The 24,319-nt window shown below is 45.2% G+C and overlaps 1 protein-coding gene across 6 annotated transcripts; it reads left to right on the plus strand.

The window, feature by feature from the left end:
• On the plus strand, nt 1-23,602 carry LOC148648200 (PHD finger protein 20-like). 6 transcript variants are annotated; one of them, XM_088607436.1, is made up of 20 exons: nt 1-176; nt 6,321-6,420; nt 6,585-6,756; nt 7,396-7,480; nt 8,459-8,535; nt 8,844-9,432; nt 10,098-10,202; nt 10,664-10,834; nt 10,989-11,180; nt 11,537-11,596; nt 11,701-11,952; nt 12,593-12,811; nt 13,315-13,413; nt 15,348-15,515; nt 16,251-16,429; nt 17,173-17,272; nt 18,486-18,699; nt 19,146-19,527; nt 19,869-20,049; nt 21,182-23,602. In XM_088607436.1, exons 2-20 carry the CDS (start codon nt 6,338-6,340, stop codon nt 21,322-21,324), a joined length of 3,471 nt encoding a protein of 1,156 aa, XP_088463562.1. In that variant the 5' UTR covers nt 1-176; nt 6,321-6,337; the 3' UTR covers nt 21,325-23,602. The 6 variants fall into 6 exon arrangements, with proteins under 6 accessions (XP_088463562.1, XP_088463558.1, XP_088463559.1 ...); XM_088607432.1 differs by having other exon boundaries at nt 44-176; nt 18,504-18,699; XM_088607431.1 differs by lacking the exon at nt 1-176 and adding an exon at nt 286-394.
• The last annotated feature ends 717 nt before the right edge of the window (nt 23,603-24,319 follow it).

Genomic DNA, 24,319 nt, shown 5'->3' on the forward strand with positions numbered 1-24,319 from the left:
GCCGGCGCAAGCGCAGAAGGCCAGCAGTCGGAGTCTCTCTCTCCGCTCACACACACGCAGGGAAAATAAACTGCGTGGGCAGCCGACACCGAGAGGGTGGCAGTGCGCTAGAGTCTGGGAAGGAGTAGCTAACTGTACATGCATCATCAGCGGGGGATCACGTAAGAAAATACAAGGTAAAGACCGTTCCCACGTCGTAGCGGGGCTAGGGACGACGTTTTGCGTGCGACTCAGCCTTCATCATTGTTTATTTGCCATGTGAAGTGTTTGTGATGCCATGCATCAGGAGGGGGAAAAAAATAAAGTTGCCGCATGTGTCTCCTCGAGAGTGATGCTATCCTCACACTTTGGAGAAAACAGAAAGATTTTGTCCCGTGAAGGGCAGCTTTGGGGGGTATGTAAGGAGTGGCTTTCGCGATGGTTTGTTTTGCAGAGCCGAAGCGTTGATGTAATTTTTTCCCGATGATTCGGGGGGGAAGGTTTTTTTTTTTCCTCCTGTTTTCTGGGAAGTTAGTCCCCTTCTCAGTTCGTGTAGTAATTACGGCAGACTGATGTGTGCAGGCCGGAGAGGCCCCGGCAAAGTCGGCCGAACGATTGACAAGCGGCTCGTCCAATCAGGCGCCTCGAATCCGCTGCTGTCAGAGCCGGCAGCCAGTAAGCTTCTCTGAAATCGGCAAACGGGCGGAGAGTATCGGCAATGTGGGGTTTTACTTTTCCGTCTTTAAAACACCGAAATCCTGAAAATACTTTGTGTTTCTAAGAGCAACGTCCACCTTGTGCTTAGCGAGGACATGCTTTAGCACGTCCCGCTGGCTTCTCTGTGGAGTCGGAGGTGATATTTTTTTCGTGGTTGGATCCACGTTTTTGTGCACGCAGGAAACAAAACCCAGGCGGTGCTTGCAATAAAACGGTTAATCCAGTATCTTGGGTTGATCCATAAAACAGATCTTGCGGCGCCAGCGGAAGTCTCCCGACTTCGCAAACCGGACGGCACCCCGTTTTAAGAGGGGGGTTCACTCGTCCAGGAGCCCGCGGTAGTGGCATAAACAACGGGCGAGAAACGTATTGCGCGCCATTTGCGTCACTCCGCTCCCGACTTGTGCTCGGCAGCTGCAGTGATTGTCCTCCGGCTCCGCAACTTGAAATGCGAGGCTCCGGGTCAGGGCTCGGTGACACACAGCCTGCCCCACCGTCTTAAAACGGCGATTTGCATTAGGGCAGAGGGAGCACCTCCGGTTTGCAAGCCTGGGGTCACACGTGTGCTCCTGCTTCACATGGCGCATATTGTTCTTTCCTCGGCAGTAGCTTCCCGAGAGGTTGCATCTTCAAGCCGGCAGAGAAGTGAACGCAGCGTCTTGTGTAGCTTCTTTGAAAACCTGGAGCTGACGCCCAGTGCCCCCTCCTTTTCTGATTCCCAAATAATACTTTAAAATACAAAAAAATAGTATCTCAAAGAGTTACTTTTATTCAGGCTTTTCTACACTGAATATATCAAACGTTCTATGTGTAGCAACAAAACTAACTGTAATGCGATTTTTACGTTTATTGGCTATATTACAATATCAGTATAAAAAGCTAATAATTATTAAAACGAGTAGACAGTAGGAAAGTACACGTGACTGGATGCTCAGATTCTTACTTTAATAATACGGGAGCTGTGCCTTTAACACAGCTACATTTGTCAAACCTGTAGTTTTTAATAGTTGGCTGATAAGGTTGGTTGATAAGTTGAAGGGTTGAACTATCGTTGCTATACTATTGAAGTAATTACTAGTTTTCGACAGTGTTTCTCTTTAATGTTACGTAATGAAAAAGATGAGCAGAAGGTTCCAGATGGGATTGCAGGCTGTCTTGGACTCAAACGGTGTTAAAAATAAGGGAACTTCCCGTGTGGGTTGGTTCGTTCTTCAGTCGATTCACTCCCCTGAGCTGAAATGAAAATGCAAAGCTTTCGTTTTTAGGAAGTTGCCTGCCACCTGCTGTTATTAGATAGGAAGCTCTCCCCCCTTTCCTAAAAGGCAAAGGATAGATGCAGGATATTCTTTTAATGTTAATGTTTCTTTATTAGCCCTATACAATTTCTTGCATTAGGAATTAGTCTTTTCGCATACCCCAGCTTTTCTCCATGGAGACACAGACAGGGAGAGAAGCTTGGGGTCAGAGCGCAGGGTCAGCCATTGTACGGCACCCCTGGAGCAGTTAGGGTTAAGGGCCTTGCTCAGGGGTGGAGTAGGATTCCTCTGCCGGCTGCAGGATTTGAACCGGCAACCTTCTAGTCACAGGCACAGATCCTTAGCCACAGAGCCACCTCTCCGCCCAGTTCATGCCACTGTCGAGGGCGTGTGCATGAGTTTTTTTCAGGTCCAGGACTCCGACTGCTGTTAATTAACAGCAAAGGACGTTTGGAATTGCAGAATCCGATGAAGGATGCAGTGGAATCCATTACTTGTTTATCCGATGCACTTATCCAGTACAGGGTTGTGAGGATGGGGAGGTGAGCTGAAGCCTAGCCCAGCAAGTGAAAGGAGCAAGGCAGGATACACCCTGGGTGGGACGCTTGTCCATCACAGGGCAGATACACATACTCACAACAGGGCCAGTTTTCACAGCGGCCAGTTCACCTACTCGCCGAAATGTAGTGTTTCTTACCTTTCAGCATGGAATGAACTTTCACCTGTTCCTGCATGCTGAATCGGCTCGCTGCTAGAACCTCTTAAAAGTAGAATTGAACTAAAACCCCTGCTTCCTTCAGCACTGTGTCCCCAATCACCTTTCTGAGATATTGGTTCTTGGTAATTCCTGTTTATAGTGAAGAGTGCCACCTACTGGTCCACAGACAGCTTGCAACCTGGTTTTCCTTGGAGGTCTCCCATCCCAGTACTGACCAAGCCCAGCCTTGCTTAGCTTCCGACATGCAGAACCTCAATCAGTCACCTATAAATTAATCAGGAGACCTTTGAAGGTCTCATCTGACGGAACTAGTGACGGAAAATAAGCGGCACCACATGAAATTACAGCAATGTAATGAAATAGCGGGTGAGCCCAGGAGAACGTCTGCAGGGTGGTGGAAGAAGGAAGGAAGAAGGACCGAGACCTGAGCAGAGAAAGACGTCTGCTGCTAGCAGAGCCAATGAGATGCCACAGGGGGACTGAACAGATGAGTGGTTATACAGCAGAGCTCTTCAGTCCTCCCCAGCTTCTGGTTCATTGCTTCATTGGTTTAGCCATGCACAGGATGATCAATCAAGCCTTCATATATTTAAGTTACAGTTTCAACCCTTTATTGTAACTCTTCCTTGTTGCCAGTTCAAAGTGTTTGTCATGTGGTGCATTACGAAGGTGTTGCTTAACATTCCCTGAACTTGTCTGTAAACTTATTGTGGGAGCTTTTTTGCCTTCAGTAAAGCATAAGAACAGTTACAAACAAAAGTAAGTGCCATTCAACACAACTAGGCCTTATGGCCGTTAGTAGCTAAAAGATTTGTTGTATTCTGAAATAGGCCAGGATATTGGCTTCAAGAACATGGGGGGGTATTTCACACTCATTGTGTACAGAAGCACCTCCTGTTCTCATTTCTGTTTACCTCATTTTCATGCTCTTCAAGCAGTAGAGTTCAGACAGCTGAAAAAGAGGAGTTTTTTAAAATAATTTTAATGTTTAATCAACCAGTATGTGTTAATTATGATCATAACAAGAATCTTGCCTCATGCAGTAATGTAGAGTTTGTCATTGTGAATTGACTCTGAAATGACTTCAGGATATAATCAGGAACACCTCTTTACAGCTGCTTATATCAGTAGAGGCTGGTTCCCTTGAGGCCACAGGCCACGCCCACTGAAAACCTGGAAACACAACACAGTGCCCTCTGAGTGAGTCGAAGGAAAAGGCGACACCTTTGTTTTTTCGTGGGAAGTTTGTATAGATATAATCAGTTGCTGATATCACTGGTATAAAAGCCAGGAAAGCAGAATGTGTGTAAAAATGAGTCAGTGACTTCTGTCCTGATTAAACACTCATATTCTTAGCCCTGTGGTGCTTTCCTGTCTGAGCACAAACAACTCTTTAAGGTTGATAACAGGGTGGAGACTTGCTGCAGCATGCATTCCAGGTGGCTTCTTGTTCTGCAGTGTTCCCACGTGGAAAATCCCAAGATATTTCCTACATAATTAGCCATGTCTTCCTTCCCAATAACTGTGCGTGTGTTTGGGTGAAACCCCCACTCTATCCAAAAGGGTTGAGGATCGTATAGAATTAAGGCATGTGTAGTTGTCGTGTTGTAATTTAGACACAATAAAACAACACCGCTACTGAAGACTGTATACTAAACAAATTTATTATGATGACTGTGAATGCTGTAAACTGTATTTGCAATTAGGAGAATAATTTGAAATATTTGCCTAGCCATGGGGGAGGACTGAGCCCGATGTGTGTAGTTATACTGTCTTAGTACTCTATTTCTCATACCACACATAATTTATCTCAATACGCACTATATCTTTATTTTTCTGCATTTTAAATACGAGAAGACATTTATTCACATTCTAATGTCATTTCTGCATTACAGCAGTATACTGTTGAAGTGGTCAAGAGGATTTTGATGTTCAGTCTTAAAACTGTTTAAAGTTGTCCTTGAGTGTTATTTTCCCTAGTGCTCTGTTAAAGCTGTTAATATCTGCATCACAGCCACAACAGTGAAAGTGGACTTGAGGGTTGACTCTAAGGGTTTCTTCCTTTAAAGAGTCCCTGCAGACACTGCATCCTGTCATTCCGTAGCTCACACTCATGGGTTTAGGATGTTTTCCTCCTTATCAAAAATATTGCTGTTTGATTATGTCGACTTATTCCAAAGCAAGTTCGGCTGGAGTATTTGCTATTGAGATGTAGACATTTTTGCACAGGTGAACCCCTACATTTTAACCCATCACGCAATGAAATAGGCCTAGACCCTCAATCTAAAGGCGCTGAAGTCCTTTCGAAGGGCCTTCGAGATTCGCTAGCTTCGGTTTTCTGCAGCGTCAACAGAAGAGCTTAACGTTCTGTGGTAGACATCTTGGATCCCTGATGCCTCTCAATCTTCGCCACCTTGTTGATCTTTAATTACTGCTTCTTGGCCTGTCGGCTGCCTTCTGCCTGCTTTCTTCCCACTGCATAATTGCAGAGGTGGTGTCACAGTGATGTCTAATTAAAATAGCAGGGGAGACAGGACTCTGCTGTAGGGAGTGAAGAGACAGGTCCAAGGTGTTCAGGCACACAGTGGGAGTGTGGCAGTTTCACAAACTGAAAGCTGACTTTCACCCTGTGTGGCTGCACACGTTAGTGCTTTGTGTACTCAAGACCTGGTGCCTATGACAGTTCCACAGTGTTTGTATTTTTCCTTTACATCGGTTCAGCAATTTTAACTGTCAAGCATTGTATGTATAGTCAAGGACAATACTTCTCACACTTTTCTCTGATCATTACCCAATTTCCATTGTTTCTGGACAAAAAAATTATAAAATTTACTTTATATGTCATTTTTAATGGTTGCCCAAAATGTCAACGGTTTATTACAGTATATACATTTTCCAGGATGTTTATTTTGTGCTATATTCTGGTATGTGTAATGGTTTTTAATCTATTATGTCATGTAAAACATGGTTCTGAAGGATAGTTATCAACAGAATAGTCAAACAGTAGGCTCCTCTTGGCACAGCATGTTACTCCGTACAAGCGGTAAATAACATTAAGTTGTCAGTCATACTTTTACTTTTATATTAAAAATTCCATAGAAAAATATGAGCAAAAGCTTAACAGTAATAACTGAGATCATCAACATCCAAAAGGCATTCACAGAAATTCTTTTAATTTTTTATTGTTTTTAAAAACTTAGAATTACATTACTTAGGATTTACAGACAGTGTTAAAGCTGCTAACATAAAAGCTTAAAACGTTGTAAAAAATGAATTTAGCATCTTATTAATTATTGCTCAAATTGACGTGTTAAACGAAGTTACCATGGGCTCAGATAGAATACAAACCAGGAGGGGACTGGGAGGGAGAGGCTGGGATTTGAAATACTCTCTTCAAACAGGGTGGTCTCATACCAGGTCTTCTGTGTCTGCAGGTTTGTATACACACTCACCTCTTAATGACACAAAGCAGCGCATTATTGGTGAAAGGGCACCAGTGTGCCAGCTTATTGCAGATCTTCAGGTGTTGGTGCTTTACAGAGACCTAGAAAGCTGGCAGGCACAGTGTCCCAGGCCTGGACCAACCTGCTGCTGTTTAGTCCCTGCTGTGTTCTCTGTCTGATTCTCCCTTCCCTTGGCTTGCCCTGCAGTTTTGAATGTCAACAGAATGAGCAAGACACCACCAAACAGGAGGGGAATTAAGTTTGAGGTGGGAGCTCAGTTAGAGGCTCGGGACAGCCTGAAGAACTGGTGAGTTTCTCCTTTTCTTTCTCCCCCCCCCCCCCCCAAGTTGCTCTGAGATTTCTTTCCTTTTTTCCTTTATGTTTTTTTTAAAACTTTTTACACGCTAAAACTGGACTGGCGTGCGGTGGATGTCGGTGACCGACTAAAGCGCGTTTTGCCGGCTCCTGCAGGTATGCGGCGAACATCGAGAAGATCGACTACGAGGACGAGAAGGTGCTGATTCACTACAGACAGTGGAGTCACCGCTACGACGAATGGTTTGACTGGGCCAGCCCTTACCTGCGGCCCGTGGAGAGAGTCCAGCTGAGGAAGGAAGGCCTACAGGAGGACGAAGGCGTACCTGTAAGTGTGTCTCCAGAGGAGTCCCTGCGCCTCATCATGGCTGCCTCGCAGCGCCTAGATCCCTGGATTCGAAAGCAAAACCTCTCCTAAATGTCTCTTCTGCTCTGCCGTTAAGAGCAGCCATCTTCAAAAAATGTCTGCATCAGGCCCTGTGTGAAGGGAGAGGGCAGCTGCTGCTGTTTGAGACCTGCTCTCTCTTTTACAAGAACCTGCAAAAGGTCACAGACGTGAGGTAGCTATTTGGCCCATCGTGCTCGTTTCATTCCTAGGAGCGTAGTGATGAAAGAATCTACCCCTGTCTGTGATAATTTCACAGACTCCGCTCCAAACACTTGAGAGTTCCCTCCAAACTCCCATAATCGTCTGTCTCTTGTTTTCCTGTCTTAAGTGTGCCTACACTTCATTTCCACTTGTGTTCCTGATCCCTGTGTCTCTGCTGACCTAGTTATTCCGGCCCGAATGAAGCTGGTTACTCTCCTCTGTACTGCCTCTGAATCAGCAGTATCTTTCTTGTAGCGCGGTCACCAAACTTGACACAGTGTTCCCCGTGAGGACTAACCTAACGCATCCTTATAAGGCCCACGGTTTGCCTTGAATTGTGAAATAAACTTGTTTTTATCTTCTGTCCCACATCTGCAGGGTTTCCGGGTGAACGAAAAGGTTCTGGCAAGTTGGTCTGACTGTCGGTTCTACCCTGCCAAGGTTTTGGCTGTCAATAAAGATGGTAGGTGACTCCTGGGAAGAAGTGTGGGTTAGTCGGCACCGATTAACACCAAGAGCTACTGAACACTGTAGGGAGAGGACAGCAGAGCACAGACAGCTTTTTCCTGTTTTACCTTCCTTTAGAAAATGAAGCACATTTCTGAATTCTAACTTCTAACACTGACCCTTCTGAGGTACGAAATGATGTCAAGTTAGTATGAACATTTCTGGGGTGTCGCAAACACCTGTTATATGTGCGTGTATAAGAGAAAATCCCTGCTCCAGGATGGCCACTGGGAAACATTCTCACTTATGAGAACAGCACACAGATGTAGCACAAGGCTGTATGATGTTTGTTGGCTTTAAGGTGCATGTTTTTCCAAACAATTAAGAAAAGAGTGAAGATATTATACTAGACTTAATACGTAAAATTATCTCCTGCTTTTGTCCACGTGCCTGACAGTATATAACGGTTTACGTAACAACACAGAAGTACAAAGACCCTCCTTTTATAACAATAAAGTGCCTTGTGAAAATCCATGTTTGTATTCCTCACGCATTCACTCAATGTGAATTAATTTATTAAGCCTTGGGGAAATATCTGTCTCTTTAGCACACACTAGTGGCTTCCCTTGGGCAGTACAGTTCCTCTCTATACTGTAGCTCCAAAGGAGCAGTCATGATATTAAATTGATTTGATATTGTTCAGTTGAGTAAGAAAATGGGCAGAGAGTTTGTCTGGTTTTATAAACTGAAATTTAATTTCCATGTGTAGGACTCAGTTACATGTTCTTTTTATAAACATTCCTGTTAATTGGACAAAAGTGCTGCAGATGTCAGGTTTTTGTTCTTTGCCAACACACTTTGCTCTGGTGTGATTTATTGTGTTAATTAGAGACTTCACCAGTTATGGATGCATACTGAGGGTGTACTGGGATGAAATGTTAGAAGCACATCCTCCATCAGCAGCTCAAAGTAATCCAATCCTAATGTCTTTCAGCTTCTTACACTGTGAAGTTTTTTGATGGTGTTATTCAGAATGTGAAAGGGATCCATGTCAAGCCATTTCGCAGGGAGGTAAGAAGCTCCACAGTTTTTACCTTTTTCCCTGGAAAGATTTCATAAAAACTGCATAGAATCAGTGACTATACCAATTGAACATTTTTTAAATATATTGCCTTAATGCCAATATGAGAATATTTTCTCCTAACTTAAATTTTCTCTGACCTCTCAGCTTTGTTGAATTTATTTTCAGCAGTTAAAAGCTGTATAAATATCACCAGCTCACTGTCAGAGAAGTGGCTGCCCTCCTCTGTGTAGAAACCCAAGGAATGTCAGGAAAGTTAGGTTAAGCTTGCTGGGGTGTTTTTTTTTTCTCCCACCAGAAAAATGGAGGGAAATCCAAAATGGAAGGCAGAAACAAGGACAGGCGCCCTGTGAAAGGAGACCGGAGCGCGAGGGCGGTGGCGAACGGGAGAGACCCGAGGGACAGGACCGACGCAGGGGACGCGAAGAGTAAGGAGGCGAGGCGGAGCAGGCCGGAGCCAGAGCAGGAGCCGGAGCAGGAGCGACAGGGGGACCCCGAGGACGAGGGGAAGAGAGCGAGGCGGGAGAGCGGGGACTGCGACCGCATGGCGGACAAGAGCGAGGGGCGGCGGGAGCCCAGCGCGGAGGGGGAGCCAGGGGCGGCAGAGCCGATGGAAACGGAGGGCGAAGGCGGGGAGGCAGCAGGGTGGCGACCGCAGGAAGATCAGCAGCGGCAGGCGGCGGTGGAGGCCGGGCCCGGGGGGTCCGGGGGGCAGCCCCAGGATCTCCGCCGGGAGGGGGGCGATGGGGAGCCGGCAGCCCTGAAGGAACATGCAGATAAAGACGTCGGAGGCGCAGCAGGGTCAGCCGCGGACACGCAGCCCTGTGAAGGGGATTCGGGGAGCCCTGTTCGCGGCCGGCGGAAACGAGGCCGGCCGTCCTCAGCAGGTCTGTCTGACATCTCGGCGCGAGATGGCACATTCAGCCCGTCCAGTTTGTTTTGGAGATTATCCAAAACACGATACCACTTGGAAATCTTTCTCTTTTTTTAAAGAAAATCTTTTTGGCTGTATTGCTCATAGTACAAGAAATAACTTGGCCTTTCCTACCCCTGAAAGGCTGTTGACTGTAATGCAGAGTGACTTGGTTTGCCTTGGATTTTAAGCATTTTGAGTGCGTTCTTATCTATTAAATGACCTGGGTGTGAGCTTTAGCAGTCGATTTTCGCTGGAACAATTGTCCAGTGCCGAGAAGCCTTTTTTAAGGAGGGTTTCAACTAAGCAGTCTTCAGTTGAAGGCTTTTGGTCTCCTTAATAGTCTTCATGAATTATAACAGTCTTAGAAATGTATTATAATGATAGTTTTCCTAAGTATTTCAAAGAGTAGTAAATGTTTCAAAAATAATTTTATTAAATAATGCCATTATTTTCAGGTTTGTTAGCAAGAAAAAAAGGCCATATATTAATATCCTTTTAATTTTTAATTGTCCCACTATTATTCTTGCTACTGCTGTTTTATTGGTTGGTGTTTTTATTATTATGACTTTGTAACTACATATGTCACAATGATTTTTTAATATTATTATATTTTCTGATGCTTTTTTTTTCTTGAAGCTAAATCCCCTGAAAGCCTCCGTGGAGTACTGGAGCTGAGAAAGAGAAAAATCTCTCTGGTACCGAACACACCATCAAAGAGAACTAAGCTCGACACTGTCACAGGTACTGTATGATCTTTAAGAGCATCTGGGTCACAGAAACCAAACCGTTTACAGTTTGGGGCCACTTCAGTCAAGCTCCTGTTTAAATGCTAGGGTATTAATGAAACGTCTCTCTTTGATGAGAGGTCGTATCAGTCATGCTCCAGAATAGAGCTAATTATTAGACAAGAAATTAAAACTGGAAATTGTAATGCTGCCAAGCTTTTCAATTAAAACACTTCACTTCACTTTGTGTACTTCACCTTTTTTCACCCTTAGACCAAACAATCTTGTTTTTAAAAAAGATAACAGCGTCTCAGTTTTGTGTGCGTGGGAAGTTAATTGCTGAGCTATCCCTCCATTGGAAGTAGCCTGTATGCGCTGCACTGCTGAAAGGGAAAGGCTAGACTCCCACATCCGAGTGGTTTCGTATCGACGGCAGCAGCTCAATCTGTGTCCTGTGTGGTGTGTCCTGTTGTCTAGCGTCCAGAAAGGTGAGTCAGGACAGCAGCAGGGAGACCAACAGAAGCCGGAGAAGGTCATCCAGATTGTCTGGTGGGGGGGCCAAGCCAGAGCCCCCCCAGACCACCTCAGAAGCCCTTGAACCCAAGCTCACGTCTCAGTCCGAAAGCCAGCTTAAGGAGACCTCAACAGGTTCAGTGTTTGGATTTTGGTTGCTTCAATAGATGACTTAATAAGCAGCCCCCTGCTCTGTCTCTTCTGCGACCCGGCTAAGTGTGCTTCATCTTCTGTGGCTTTGTGTCCATGCAAACATGTTCTTACTGTTCCCTGGCCTTCCTCTCTGTAGACAACTGCAGCCAGTCGGAGCTCAAGCCTGCAACCGATTCCTCGGCTCAAGTGGAGAAACGGGAGTCTTCAAACGTCCTCCCAGAGTCCCCTGTTCTAGTGTCAAGTGATAAGGAGACACGAGAGGCTGGAGAAGGTCTGAGCGAGAGCTCCAAAACATCTGGAGAAGGAGCAAGTGTCGTCGGAGAACAAGGTATGGAGTCACGAGGCGGAGGAGAACTTATTATCTTGTCAAGCGGCCTTGTGAATGAAACTGGAATAGCAGTGCTTTTTGATAAAGACTGCCTGCTGAGTGCTGACTTCTGATGTCTTTTACAAGAGACTGTTGAATTTAGAATTTAGCCTCTGCTGATGATACCTTAAGAAAGAGGGGCACTTTGGATGAATAGTAAAAGGTGACTCGGGCCAGCTTTTTCCTTTTTATAATAATTGGGCAGACTCAAAGTGATGGCTCTGTTCAGTAATGGTGTCAAGCAATAAAGCATTAGGAACAGAAACTGCAGGCTTCTGGAATGAAACCTGGGCCTTGATTTTTTTTGTCTTGTGCAGCCCCTGTTGTGAGACGGCAGCCTCACCCACCAAACCCCAACAAGTACAGCAGGGAACCTTGTAAGTATCTCCTTCTCAGTCGGGAACAAGTGCGTCGGACTGGGCCCGGGCCATGAGCGGGAGACCTCTCAATGTCCTCTTGTGTCCTGGGTGTTTGTGTGCAGTGTATACAGCCATAAAGCAGTCCCCTGCGGCCCTGGACCTGGACCACAACACCTTCAAGTGCAAAGTCCCCGACTGCCACAAGTCCTTCCGGAAGGCCAAGCTGCTGCACTACCACATGAAATACTACCACGGAGTGGACAAAAGCGCTGAGAGTGACCAGAGCCCCAAGAGGAGCGTCCAGACGCGCGCCTCGGAGAAACAGGCCGCCCTGGACAGCCCCAAAAGGAGACGGACCATCTCGGCCTCGTTGCGTAAGTCAGCCCTGTTCTGAACTCGGAGGGATTGTAACCTTGCGTGTTAGGACGTCGAGAAGTGACAGCTCACTGAATATATTCCCTCCCTCCTCTTTGAGGCCCAGGGTCAGAGTTCATACCAGCCATGTGGTTGAAGCCGCTACCATGGCTTCTCTTAAGATAAGATTCTTGGATCAGTTAGCTACTAACTCTCAGTGAACTCCTCATGTTCATAGACTTCTTCCACTGGTGGGACATTCAAGGCCCAACAGCCATAACAGGTTTAACACTGTCCAGGAGGACATTTTTCCAGGCATAAAAAGATGTTTTCAAGGAGAAAACTGGTGTGTTCGGCATTTAAAAAATATTGATAAAACTGAAATGGCAGAGATCTAGGTCCATAAAAATCTAGAGGTTGGATTTTACAGGGTTGCATGTGTTTAGTCGTATAGTTCTAAATGTCCCACACAAATTATGGAGCATTAATAAATCTCTTAATTGATTCTGTAGCTGACTGTCTTTACGCCTGATTGTGAAAAGATTCTGTGTTGTAGGTTTAAATGTTCAGAAGGTATACTGCCAGTATAACGCATGTATCAGTTTGTCTGATAATTGTAGCACACTGTGCATTGTTTTTTGGGGGGTTTTTGTCTCGCAGACCTCCCGTTTCACAGTCCTCACAGGACCCTGCAGTCCCCACGAGGCGATACAAAAGCTGGAAGACTAAACGAGAAGAGGAGGACGTCAGCGCCCCCTGCTGTCAACAGTTTGAATAACCACAGGCCCTCCCTACGAGAGAAGAGCAAAGAGAACCAGATTGAGAAGTCCAACCGCAAACAGCAGGACAAGGAGAGAGAGAAGAGTGCCATTGAGGCAGGTCGGTACATGCCTGCAGTAGGACACAAGCTGCCTTCAGGATTCTCTTATTCTTTAGTTTTGTTTCCTCTTTTATATTTTACATTGTTTCTCTTTTATTTGTCAATTGAATTCAGTTCAAGCCTTATTAACCCTTGAGGGAAATGTATTTTACAGCACAGCCCAATACAACAAGGAAGACAAACATTGCCAACAGAGAAGACTGTACAGTAGTGATACAGGAGATAAGAGAGTTACTTCACATCAACCCCCAGCATCTTGATTTAGTAAAGAGTAAACCAGTATGCTGTGAAAATGTAGATGTTGAAATATTGTAATTCAATTGAAAATTTTAAACATACCCCAAGTCCTAATGATTTTTGTAATATTGATATACCCAATTTTTATTTTTTGGGGGGTTCTGAAACGTCTAGTGCCCCTTTAAAGGCTGAGGAGAGATTGTGAAGTCTGTAATTGCGGTCCTCACTTGGTACAAGTGAATCACCGTCCTTTCATGCTTTTCAGTTGTGAAAGACAAAGAGAAGGCAAGAGAGAAGAAACACAGAGATTTTCTGAGAATTAAACTGAAGAAAAAGAAGAAAAAGAAAAAGAAGTCAAAATCTGGTAAAGAAAATGCTTACGCACTTCACCTCTTTGAAGATCAGACCTTTAAAAGATGTGATGATTTTACACTGGTGTCTTCCTCTCCCTGTTCGTTTTGGCCTAGAGATTTTAATTTACCAAGGAGGTCTGTTTCCTGAAGTAAAATATCTGATGGAACACAGACACAAAACCTAAGAGACGATTGGGGAAAAACAAAATAAGGCCCCTTCATGTGCTGCTTTGATTGTAATTGTTTCCCAGGCTGGTCTGCTTTCAAACACTGACGACAGACAGGCATTAACACCAGTAAGTCAGTATCTCTGGTCTTGTGTCCCATGTCTACTTGTTGTTATCGTGGTCAGACTTGGGACACGTTGAATCTTCTGCAAGTATGATCACGTCTGTATTCTTCTGTTGGGGGAAAGCAGTTCCTTCCAAAGGAAGAGATTGGTCCGTTTTTAGATTGATGTTCAAAGGTGTTGCATCTGCGCTAGATCTGAGGCGTCAGAAAGGATTAAATGCACCCTCTCCCTAGGTAACATCAGGGTTCAGTGTTTATGTAACCCAAATCTTATGTATGTCGAAAAAGGCTCTTTTTTAGCCATTGCGTGAATATGTACAGAGATTAACCACTCATGATCCTCGTTTCTCAGCCCTAGCTGTGTGTGCAGGTGAGAAAGGAGGGACAGGAGAGCACACTATTGTCCTGTAATGGTTAGCAGGTTTGTGTGCTGATCACAGAGGGGGCTAGACAGCAAGGCCATGATGTAGAGAGAGAAAGGAAACTTCTCCTGGTTATCTCCAGGGAGAGAAATGAAATAACAATAAATAAAAAGAAAAGTGTGATCAAATAAAGAATACCGTTAAAAATATATAGTACAGTAAATTTAGTACAAAACGTTATCCCACACTATACTGTCTAGTAATTCAAAATAAAATGAAGAGGACATAATAAAATAGATTCCTTGACATCATTGCAAGTGGGTCACCTACAGTTTTCAGTGAAGAAGAGCGAGATAATGTGCCACAGTTACCACTCCTGCATGAAAGCACAGGGAGAGTGCAGTGTGAAACGGAGCCCTAGTGGAGACCGCAGTAGAAGGAACACTTCTAGCTCTTCCTGCATGTGAATTCAGCTTTTCTAGCTAAGGAGAGTTTCTTATGGGACCAGGGGAGGTTCAGACTTCGCCCCAGCTGAGCCTCGTGTGGCCTAGCGAGAGGATGTGCCGTCGTCTGGACCTGTGCTTGGGCCTTACGTTGTCAGGCATGAGCGCCGGCGCTGTGTTTACACTTGTTTCCATCAGTTACATTACTTAACCTGGGTACAGACAAGCTCCCACAGCAATAAAAGAGCTACTTAACATGCAAGTCATGCATCAGTCCTCAGCTGGCTGGGTTTTGTTTCGGTGCCTCGTAGTGTTTATGCTTGTAGGCTTGTGGTTAGGCTCGTAGTACTGACCACTATAAACGGTTAAAGGCATACAAGATGATACATTTTTGCTGCAGTCTTAAGAAGGATCAAATGTTTTTTTTCTTTGAGAAATAATCTTAGAGAATCATTAGAATGTAATAGTGAGAGGGTTAAGTTATATGAATCCTCTAAAAGTAATGACATGTCTGTTCTTGACAATCCTTGGTCGTCTGGTTAAAACCGCAATATAGTTAAACCAAGTATTGATAAAAGATGTTTTGTGCACTGTCTGATAAGTGATTCTCCTGATTTGTGTCCTAAGACATGCAAAATCAGCAGTTTGGTTTTTGCATGGATCTAATATTCTTATGTTCAGTTTTCAATGTTTCCAGAGAATTTCATTTTGGTAGCCGTTCTGTCTAGGCTAGCTAGATCTCGTTTGAAACTATTTTTTTTCCGTCTGTGGCGTGGCTTGCATTTAATGACGTTCATGTTCTGCACTTTGAACTGTTTACTTATTGTGCATCTGCTTTCCCTTTGACAGAGTATACGGGTAGTGAAGAAAATATTGACATCTCTAGGGATTTCACGTCCAAGAAACTATTTGTTCAATCCCAATTGAATTTGTCTCACAAATTCCCCCTTTCACACAAACACAAGTTGTTACACAACTCCAGCCCGGGACACAACACAGAAAAGATAAAAGTGGATGGTGGGTATCATAACTTTTGTTTTGTTTTTATTTTGGTAGTAATTAGTCATTACATAAGGGGACCCCACCCTAGCCTTTGTCCCTCAAAAAAAGAGAACAGAGTTAGTGATAGTCATTAAGTGCCAGAGAGCTGTTAGTATACAAAATAAGCAAGTTGGTCCAAACATCCACCATCTTGTCCAGTCACTATGCCATACAATGGACTGTGATATCAATCACATGTCTGGTGCATCACATGTCTGGTACCAGCAAGTCTTTCATACAACACATGTGTTACTGCCTAAGTGTTGCCTCATAGAAGAGCAGAACTTGGCAGATAACAAAGAATGGTTCATAGAGCCTCAACTGAATATGAGAGCAGCATTATTCAGTGGCACATGCTCAGAAATCTGAGGTGATACACTTTATTTCTGTTCCCTTTTTTTGGTCACCATATTGTGCAGCACTTTTTGGACTAAATATAGTCTGCCTGTGTGCGTAGCTGCCAGGGTGTAATAATGGGTTTGTTTGCGGAATAATTAGGTGGATCGTCTTCAAGGGGGGGTAAACTGAATTATTTCTGTTTGTACAATGGTCCTGACATTTCCAGGGCCTTTTTAACTGCATTCCTCTTCCTTAGCTCAGTGCAAGGAGAAGGAGACGTTTCAAATAAGTAGTTTTGGTCCGCCGTGTGTTGTCTCGGGCTCCGCGTTCAAGTCGCTTTTCGGCGTGCCCTTGCCTTTTCACCCATCGCAGACGAGGACACGCTGAGCGACTGCTCCACGGACAGCCTGCTGTGGAGCGAGGACGAGGGCAGCCAGGATGTGGACGTCATCACCAACCCCGAGGAGGAGGGTGGGCTGGCGGCACAGCGCGAGTTTGAGATCGTGCGCTGCGTCTGCGAGGCCCAGGAGGAGAACGACTTCATGATCCAGGTCGCTTGCCACTCGCCTGCTGTCGGCCGACTTTCAATCTGTTTTAGTTATCCGAATATTTTCCTTTGGAAGGTAGAGATTTTGCATAACTGCAGTTTGCACTGGATTCTAATGAACTCTTATTCTGACTGAGTTTTTTTTTTATTTGTGACCGGTGTTTGGCTGGTTTTATCCTTCTTAACGGTGTTAAGTGCAGTTGTGCACTTTGTTAATTGTTTTGTAGTTACTGGTTAATTCTATCATCATGGCCATTTGGGGATGCTTTAGGGCTACACGAATGGGCTTCTCTGCCCTGAGGGTTGTCAAGTTTCTTGATACCGATAGTGAACACCAGTTCACCAAACCAAATCAGCTACTAACTGCTAAAAATAATTTATGTTTTTTTGTTCTCTGTTTGCATTTGTAACAAAATAGTATTTACTTTATGCTTTTGATTCAAGAAAATGACTTTTTATAGTCAAACTTTATGTATTTCAACACTTTACCTTAGTGACTTAGTAAGTGGGACAATAGCACCTCACAAGTAGCATGCCGATATTTTGGTGTCTCCCTCTGATGTCACAGAAACTTCAGATAGTCCTTGTGAATTGTTTCCAGGGCTTCAAAAGGAGTAATATTTTTTTTTTACTTCACTAGGGAGCTTCTCTTTCTCCTCTTTTTCGATTCAGTCTGTAGCGCATATGTGACTTAAAAGATAACAGTGATTTTTAATGGTTGTCTTCCTTTCTTGATCGGTGTCACAGTGTGAAGAGTGCTTTTGTTGGCAACATGGGATTTGCATGGGGCTGCTGGAGGACAGCGTTCCAGAAAAGTACACCTGTTACATATGCCGAGACCCCCCAGGTAAGTCCGAGAGTGTTTCTGTATCATTCTAAACTGGGATGAAGATTAAATGAGATTTCACTGTGTAAGACAGTGAAGTGAAGCATGCAGAAATGTATTTGATCAGCAGTGCACAGAAAGGGTGCTTGTTCTGAGAACAGGTTGAGCTTTATGATCCAGGCATAGTAAATGCAAACCTGAGTCTGGTCACTAGATGCCTGTAAATGGGATTCCCCAAGGAACACGGCACAGGTGGCCCAGCACCACCAGGGATAGGGCTCGGATTAGAGCAGTCTCCCCTTTCTGCAGCATCCCAGGAGCCTGCAGGTTGGAGAGCTGGTAATGGCTGTGAGGGACTGATCTCACCTCCAGCAGACCTCTTGTACAGCATCATGGCACTCGGAGTGTGTGAATAGTGGGTGGATGAGTTGGAGGGGATGACATGTGCTTCCTCGTTCTCTTCATGAGGGTTCAGAGGGTCATCGTAAACCGGAATGTAAAGACGCAATCGTTAAAAAATGTCCTAAATAAAATCAGAAGTAATATTTGTTGATCCTACATTTTGAGCATCTCTAAACTATCAAATAAAAGATCTTAATATTACGTTCAAGGCTAAATCATGATAGGTCTGGATTGTTTCTGGAAAGGCTCTTAATGTTTTGTAAAACGCTGTGGATTGCCGCTGAGTGTCTGTGGTTTCACCGGGATGTTGCTCTTCATAGCCAGCAACCATATCGCCACTGGCAACCCACTAAAGCTCAGCAGGTGTGAGCCTGGTCAGTACCTGGATGTAGACCTCCTGGGAAAAACTAAGGATACTGATGGAAGAGGTGTTAGTGGGGCCAGCAGAGGGCGCTCACCCTGCGGTCTGTGTGGGTCCTAATGCTGGGTCCTAATGCCCTAGTATAGTGACGGGGACACTATACTGTAAAAAAAAAGGCGCCGTCCTACGGATGAGAGAGATAAAACCGAGGCCCTGACTCTGTGCTCATTAAAAATCCCAGGGCGTTTCTCGAAAAGAGTAGGGGTGTAACCCTACAGTAATTTGTCCTGGACAAATTTCCCATTGGCCCTTACCAATCATGGCCTCGTAATAATCCCTATCTATGAGTTGGCTTCATCAATCTGTTCTCCTCTCCACTAATAGCTGATGTGTGGTGAGCGTTCTGGCGCACTATGGCTGCCGTCGCATCATCCAGGTGGATGCAAGCAATTAATATTATTATTCATGCAGTCTCTCTTGTGGCTCCAGGGCAGAGGCAGAGTTTGAAGTACTGGTATGACAAAGACTGGCTGAGCACTGGCCACATGTATGGCCTGCCATTCCTGGAGGAAAACTATTCTCACCAGAACGCCAAGAAGATATCGGCCACACATCAGCTGCTAGGAGACGTGCACCGGGTGATCGAGGTGCTCAACGGCTTGCAGCTGAAGATGAGCATCCTGCAGTGAGTCCCTCACGTCCTGCACCAGCTCGCCGCTGTACTGATATACTATGTTAGGCGATTAAAAAGACCTCAATTGGTTCCCAGCAAGGGGAGGTCCAGGTGGCATTGTTGCCCACGGATCATATACTGTAAATATCACTATAGAGGAATCACATATTGTATTTGAAACACCTTTTAAAGCTTTTGTTTTTTTAGGCCTAATACTGATAAATTGCGTTTTATAAGGGTTGATCTTACCCTTTGGCTTGGTCATGGAGTGTGCTGCTGTGCAGTAAGTCTAAAACGCGTCTTACCCAAGGTCCCAAGGTCCCGCGGGTGTGTGTTTTATAGCCCTGCGATGCTGGCCTTGGAGTAGCCACCCTGGCTGCGTCTGAAATGGGAACTTGCAGTCCTAGAATCCATGGGTGCCCTCACCACGAGAGACGCCGTCTTCCCTGTCCCGACAGAAGCCAGGCTCACCCGGACCTGAAGCTGTGGTGCCAGCCCTGGAAGCAGCTGGAGTCGCGGGAGAGGCCCTGGAGGAAGGCGGCCGTGCCCGCGCCGACACCGGCGGCGGGGGCGCCGGACGAAGGGGAGGAGCGGGAGAGGAGCCCGGAGAGGCCGTGCCGCGTGCCGTCTTTCCAGGAGTCCTACATCACCAGCGAGCACTGCTACCAGAAGCCTCGCACCTACTACCCGGCCGTGGAGCAGCGGCTGGTGGTGGAGACGCGGGGCGCCGAGCTGGGGGACAGCCTGCTGGCCCTGGAGCAGCGCTACGGCAGGAGCCCGGACACAGAGCGGGGGAAGGCGCTGGGCCAGCTGCAGCAGGAGAAGACCGCTCAGAGCAAGGTGTGGCGCCGGGCTTTCCCTTTGTGCAGTAGGCCATGACAGAAGCACGTCGATGGCTTCTCTTTTTTTTTTTTGCAACCAAAGGTGCACTTAAAAGAGCCAAAGTATTTCACTTGAACGTCGGGGTGCGTGTCTTCTGTGTCAGCTTGGCCCACAACAAAAGCGCTTTATTCACTTGAACTGCTGCCATCGCACGCAGCTGCTGCCTCTTCAAGGGCTTTGCCAGTGTTAACCCGCATGGTGGCCGTGCCTTCGCGAACCTGTCTTTTTTTTTTCCGGGGTGTAATTTTCTGCTATGTGTGTGTGTGTGTGCGTTGTTCGTCCCGTCCGTCTTCGTGCAGGAAGCCGACGTGTCCAAGAAGAGCTGCCCGGAGAAAGGAAGTGAAGCGAAGGCAGGGGAAGAGGGGGCAGGGGGCGCGGACGGCTTCCAGCAGCAGTGGCAGATCAACCTGCTGGACCACATCGAGGCCGTGCAGGATGAGGTCACGCATAGGATGGACTTCATCGAGAGGGAGCTCGATGGTAATCTTCACCGTTGCTCAACTGTTTCTAGAAGAGCCTGTGTTGCAATTTTGGCTGGGTTTTTTTTGTGAACCAGTGGGAGGTTCAGTCCATGTTGGTTTGACCTGTGAAAGATCAGACCTGATAGCACCACCCTCATACTGCACAGCAGTTTCCTTCCTCATAAACCCAAGAATGCATGGCTGTGCTATTCCATTCATCTCTGCGCTTCTGAGAGCTGTGACACTGTTTGCTTGCCCTCCTTAATCAACAGGGAAGTGGCAGTATACAGAGACTACAAGAAAGTGGCCATCATTTTATTTTATCATAGTTGCAGGCTTGGTCTAGCAAGTGTACTGCTGGAGCAGTAAACACAAGGAGCCTTTTTTCACCTTGCCCGTGTCACCTGCTAATGGATCGTTATTAAATGTAGAATTGGCAATTATTTATTGTTATCCTCCCACCGGGTTTGGAACTGCCAGCTGTGTGATTTCCATGTCTCAGCTGCAAAACCTGGAGTGACTCAAAGGTGAGAACGAGGAAGTGTAGTCGATTCTCCTCCAAGCGGCCCTCCTCCAAGCCACTCTTGTTTTAACGCTTCACAAGAAACGCAGCCCTGTACCTGAGGATAGGTGCCAAATGGAGGAGCAGCACATCTGTCGCCAGCTGTACTGTATGCCTGCTAGTACCCAGGAAGCTGCAGTTGTCGCTGACAGCAAGTTGGCACAGACTGACTAATCCCAGAATTCCCTTGGTGGTGCATAGCCGACTGTGCACCATCGCTTGGGGAATGCTGGTCCCAGTCCGCTAGTGGCACAACCCTGGTTCGAACCTGTGAAACCTGAATCATAGAGTTCAGCATAATCATAATCAGCACTTTTACTAGATGGGCCACTCGAGAAAGGAGCCCACTAGAGACATTGGGACAGCCCATCGACCTGTTATCTCTTGCAGAAATTACCATGCAACATAAAATGTCCCTTTCTGAAAACCTTGTACAAGCTGCCTAGGCTCAACAAGGTAGAGCGCACGCCTATCCTTGCGTACATGCATGAGTGTGCAGGAACCTACATGATGAGTACTGTGATGTGTATATGACGAGAGGGCTAAAGCATGGTGAAAATTTAATTTCTTTCCCTCTCTTTGTCTCTAGTCCTGGAGAGCTGGCTGGACTACACTGGAGAGCTGGAACCCCCTGAGCCTCTGGCACGACTGCCCCAGCTGAAGCACAGGATCAAACAGCTGCTGATGGAGCTGGGGAAGGTGCAGCAGATCGCCCTCTGCTGCTCCACATGAGGAGCTGCGCCCAGCCCCATCCCCCCTCCACAATCAAACCAGCAGCAGCCCCTGAACAGTACCACTGAGAACAGGAAGGACGCCAGGACTGAGCATGCTGGGAGATGAGCCTAGGAACAGTTTCCCAGTGAACCCACTCTCATTCCCAGCGGCAGTGCGGACAGAATTGGTGAAAGGGAAGAGCGAATTGTTTCTGCTTTAGAAATGATGAACAATAGATACAGCCATGACACCAATGACCGTAGAGGAGAACGAGATTTAATAATAGAGCGAAAAAAATAAATAAATAACCTCTGTATTAGATCCTGCGGTTTCCAGGTAACCATGTTTTCAACAGTGCAATTGTAGTTTTTGTTACAAGTTGTGAAGGGGTTCAGCATGCCTCCTGTTCTAAAACAAACAGTCTTTAGGTATAAAAGAGGTATGCCTTTTTTTTTTCAAAACTGTAAGCTTGTTATAAATGGCACTGGAGTTTGGCGGCTTCTAGTATCCATTGTGAAGCTGTGAGAGAACGTGCTAGTGGTGAAGCACCATGCAGAAAATAAGATTGTAATTAAGATATCCATTTTCTTTAGGTATTTTTAAATAAGAAACCAAGTGTAAAAGAAGGCCAATTTTTCTTAACAATTTGTATAAAACAGTGCTTTGAAAATGAATAATGGGTTAATCAAAGGCATGAGGTGAGAATTGCAAATGTAATTTATGTAATTCTTTTGTTAACATATTTGAGGGGGAATTGTACGTTTTTGAATAAATGAGGACATACAGTAGGGTGTGTCTGTAGAACCGGAGAATTGGAATGTCATGACAGGGCCATAGGAGTGTCTCTGTGCAGCACAGTAGCACACACCACACACAGTGCATACGTGAAGCCCACATGCCTTCCTGCGTTTCAGAAAAATTCTGAAGTTAATCTGTTGCAGCGGGTGTCCGGGTGAGCTGAGGTCTGTTTTTACTGGACAACTTTTGGAGCATTTTTTCCCACCTTTTCCACCCTCTCCAAACAAAGCCCTAAACTGTGTTTAAGTGGAGAACAGTTTCTCTTTGTACAGTTCCTGTATTGTCTGTTAATTCCTTGGCATATTCATGCTTTTTTTGGAGAAATTAGGAGCATATTCCGCCTTGGAGCAAACATCTTAGAAGAGTCTCGGCCATTAATAGAAAACCCCTTGAATGCAGTCCTTAGACTGCCATGTTAAAATCCATTTTATTGGGTTTTTAAAAATAAATCTTTTGTTTTTGGCTGTGATTTTCTGTCCTAGCTCTTAATGTACAGTATTCAAAAGAATGTTTTTTTTTGTGTTTCAGTTTCTAGGCATTTGTTACTCTGCTCATTCTTATTTATTATTGATGAAAACATAAATTATTTTTGCTGTTTTTTTCTGGCGCTCTTCTGTTTTTTTCTGGTCTCTTACTGCAGTCGCTATGCATTTTATTATAAACTAATCATGAGAATCTGGCGGCAGACAGGTCGCAGAATGGAAAGAGAAAGCATTTCCCTCTGTTAGGGTTTCTGTTGCCTCCTTCCGTATTCTCCTTAACACAGACGTTTTCTTAAGAAGCAGACTAAGCTAACCCCATATCGAAGTTCTGATCAGTCCAGCTTTTCCTACGATTTCTCCGTGCATTCTCTGAGTTTGTGCACCCTCAATGCCTTTCTCATTTTTTATAACTTGTGCTCTTAATCCTGCTTTTTTGTTCTTGGTTGTTTATTTCACGTCTGTGCTCATGAGGGAAAAGAGGTATTTATCCCCCCCCCCACCCTCGCTTTATAATCAGATCCCTAGTAAGTTTGCTTTCTTGGAACCAGTCTGTTTTTTATACGTCTTATATGAGTCCAAGTTAGAGTTGTCTTTTCTGTTGTAGATTATTATAGCCAGCAGTGGTTTCCCTGCCTATGCCTTCAACGGTTCTTCTATCTCTCCGAATGTATTGTAAACAGGGTTTATTTTTTATCTGGTATTTTCACATAACTGCTTCTCCAAAGGGTAACAGTGGCGTGTCCTGGATGGCTAAGACAAGAAAGCGAAAGTTCCTAAATGTGGCAGATTCCCTTGCCCCTGGCCACTTTTGCTGCACTGATCCCCTCTTTTCCCTTCTGAGAGATTGCGTGTGTCTGTTCATCTCCCATCAGAGCTGGGGGTGGGAGACCGTATGGGAAGCTCCGCAGATTCCTGGACGCGCTGTTACTCAGCTTAGAGTCACTACTGACAGCGGTAACGTGTCAATGAATGTGTTGCGTTCTGGACAAAAGGAAATAAACCATCTTTTTCTTAAAGCCTATTTTTGTGTGTGTTAAGTGAAAAGGCAGTGAAAAACAGGCTTGTCAAAACGTTTTTAGAATATCCTGCGTCTTTGTTTTACTACGTTGACTCCACAAGGTTGGTAGGGACAGGAAACATTTTTTACTTTTGCATCAGTGTTTTGGAAAAAAAACACAATAGGTATGGTGGCTTTCTGGTGACTAAAGGGTCAAAATATATATTTAGAATACAGAGTTTGGATTGTAAAAAAGATAATTTGCCAATACGGGCTCAAAACCCCTCTTTTCTGGTGTCGAAAATAAATGTTGTAGGAAGAAGTGTGAAGACAAAGTGTGTGCAAATAACCATTGTTGTTTGCACCTCACTCCACCTCCAAGCGTTTCAGTACCTGCCTGTATGTTTTGAATTCATAAAGTGCTATTCTCTGCATAGAGAGGCGGAAGTCACCAGCATTTGTTCTGCCAGTGATGTCTGCTACAGTAATCTGTCATCGGCTTCCTGTTTTTGAGAGCTTCGATACCTGTGGTGGCTGGGGATGCAGGAAATAGGCTCTTTTTTTTATTCTGCAACAGGACTTTGTTTTGGCTCCAGAGTAGATGTTATGGTGTTTTGCGAGTAACCAACAGGAGCTGCCTAATTAACGAAGCAAAACTGAAATGAATGCAAAACTTCAATTTTATTACAGTTTGGAAAACGGGGAAGAGATTGAAAAAAAAGTGATGAGTCTTTAT

Source organism: Lepisosteus platostomus, chromosome 15 (genome assembly GCF_059453375.1).
Source record: "Lepisosteus platostomus isolate fLepPlt1 chromosome 15, fLepPlt1.hap1, whole genome shotgun sequence".
Lineage (NCBI taxonomy): Eukaryota > Metazoa > Chordata > Actinopteri > Semionotiformes > Lepisosteidae > Lepisosteus > Lepisosteus platostomus.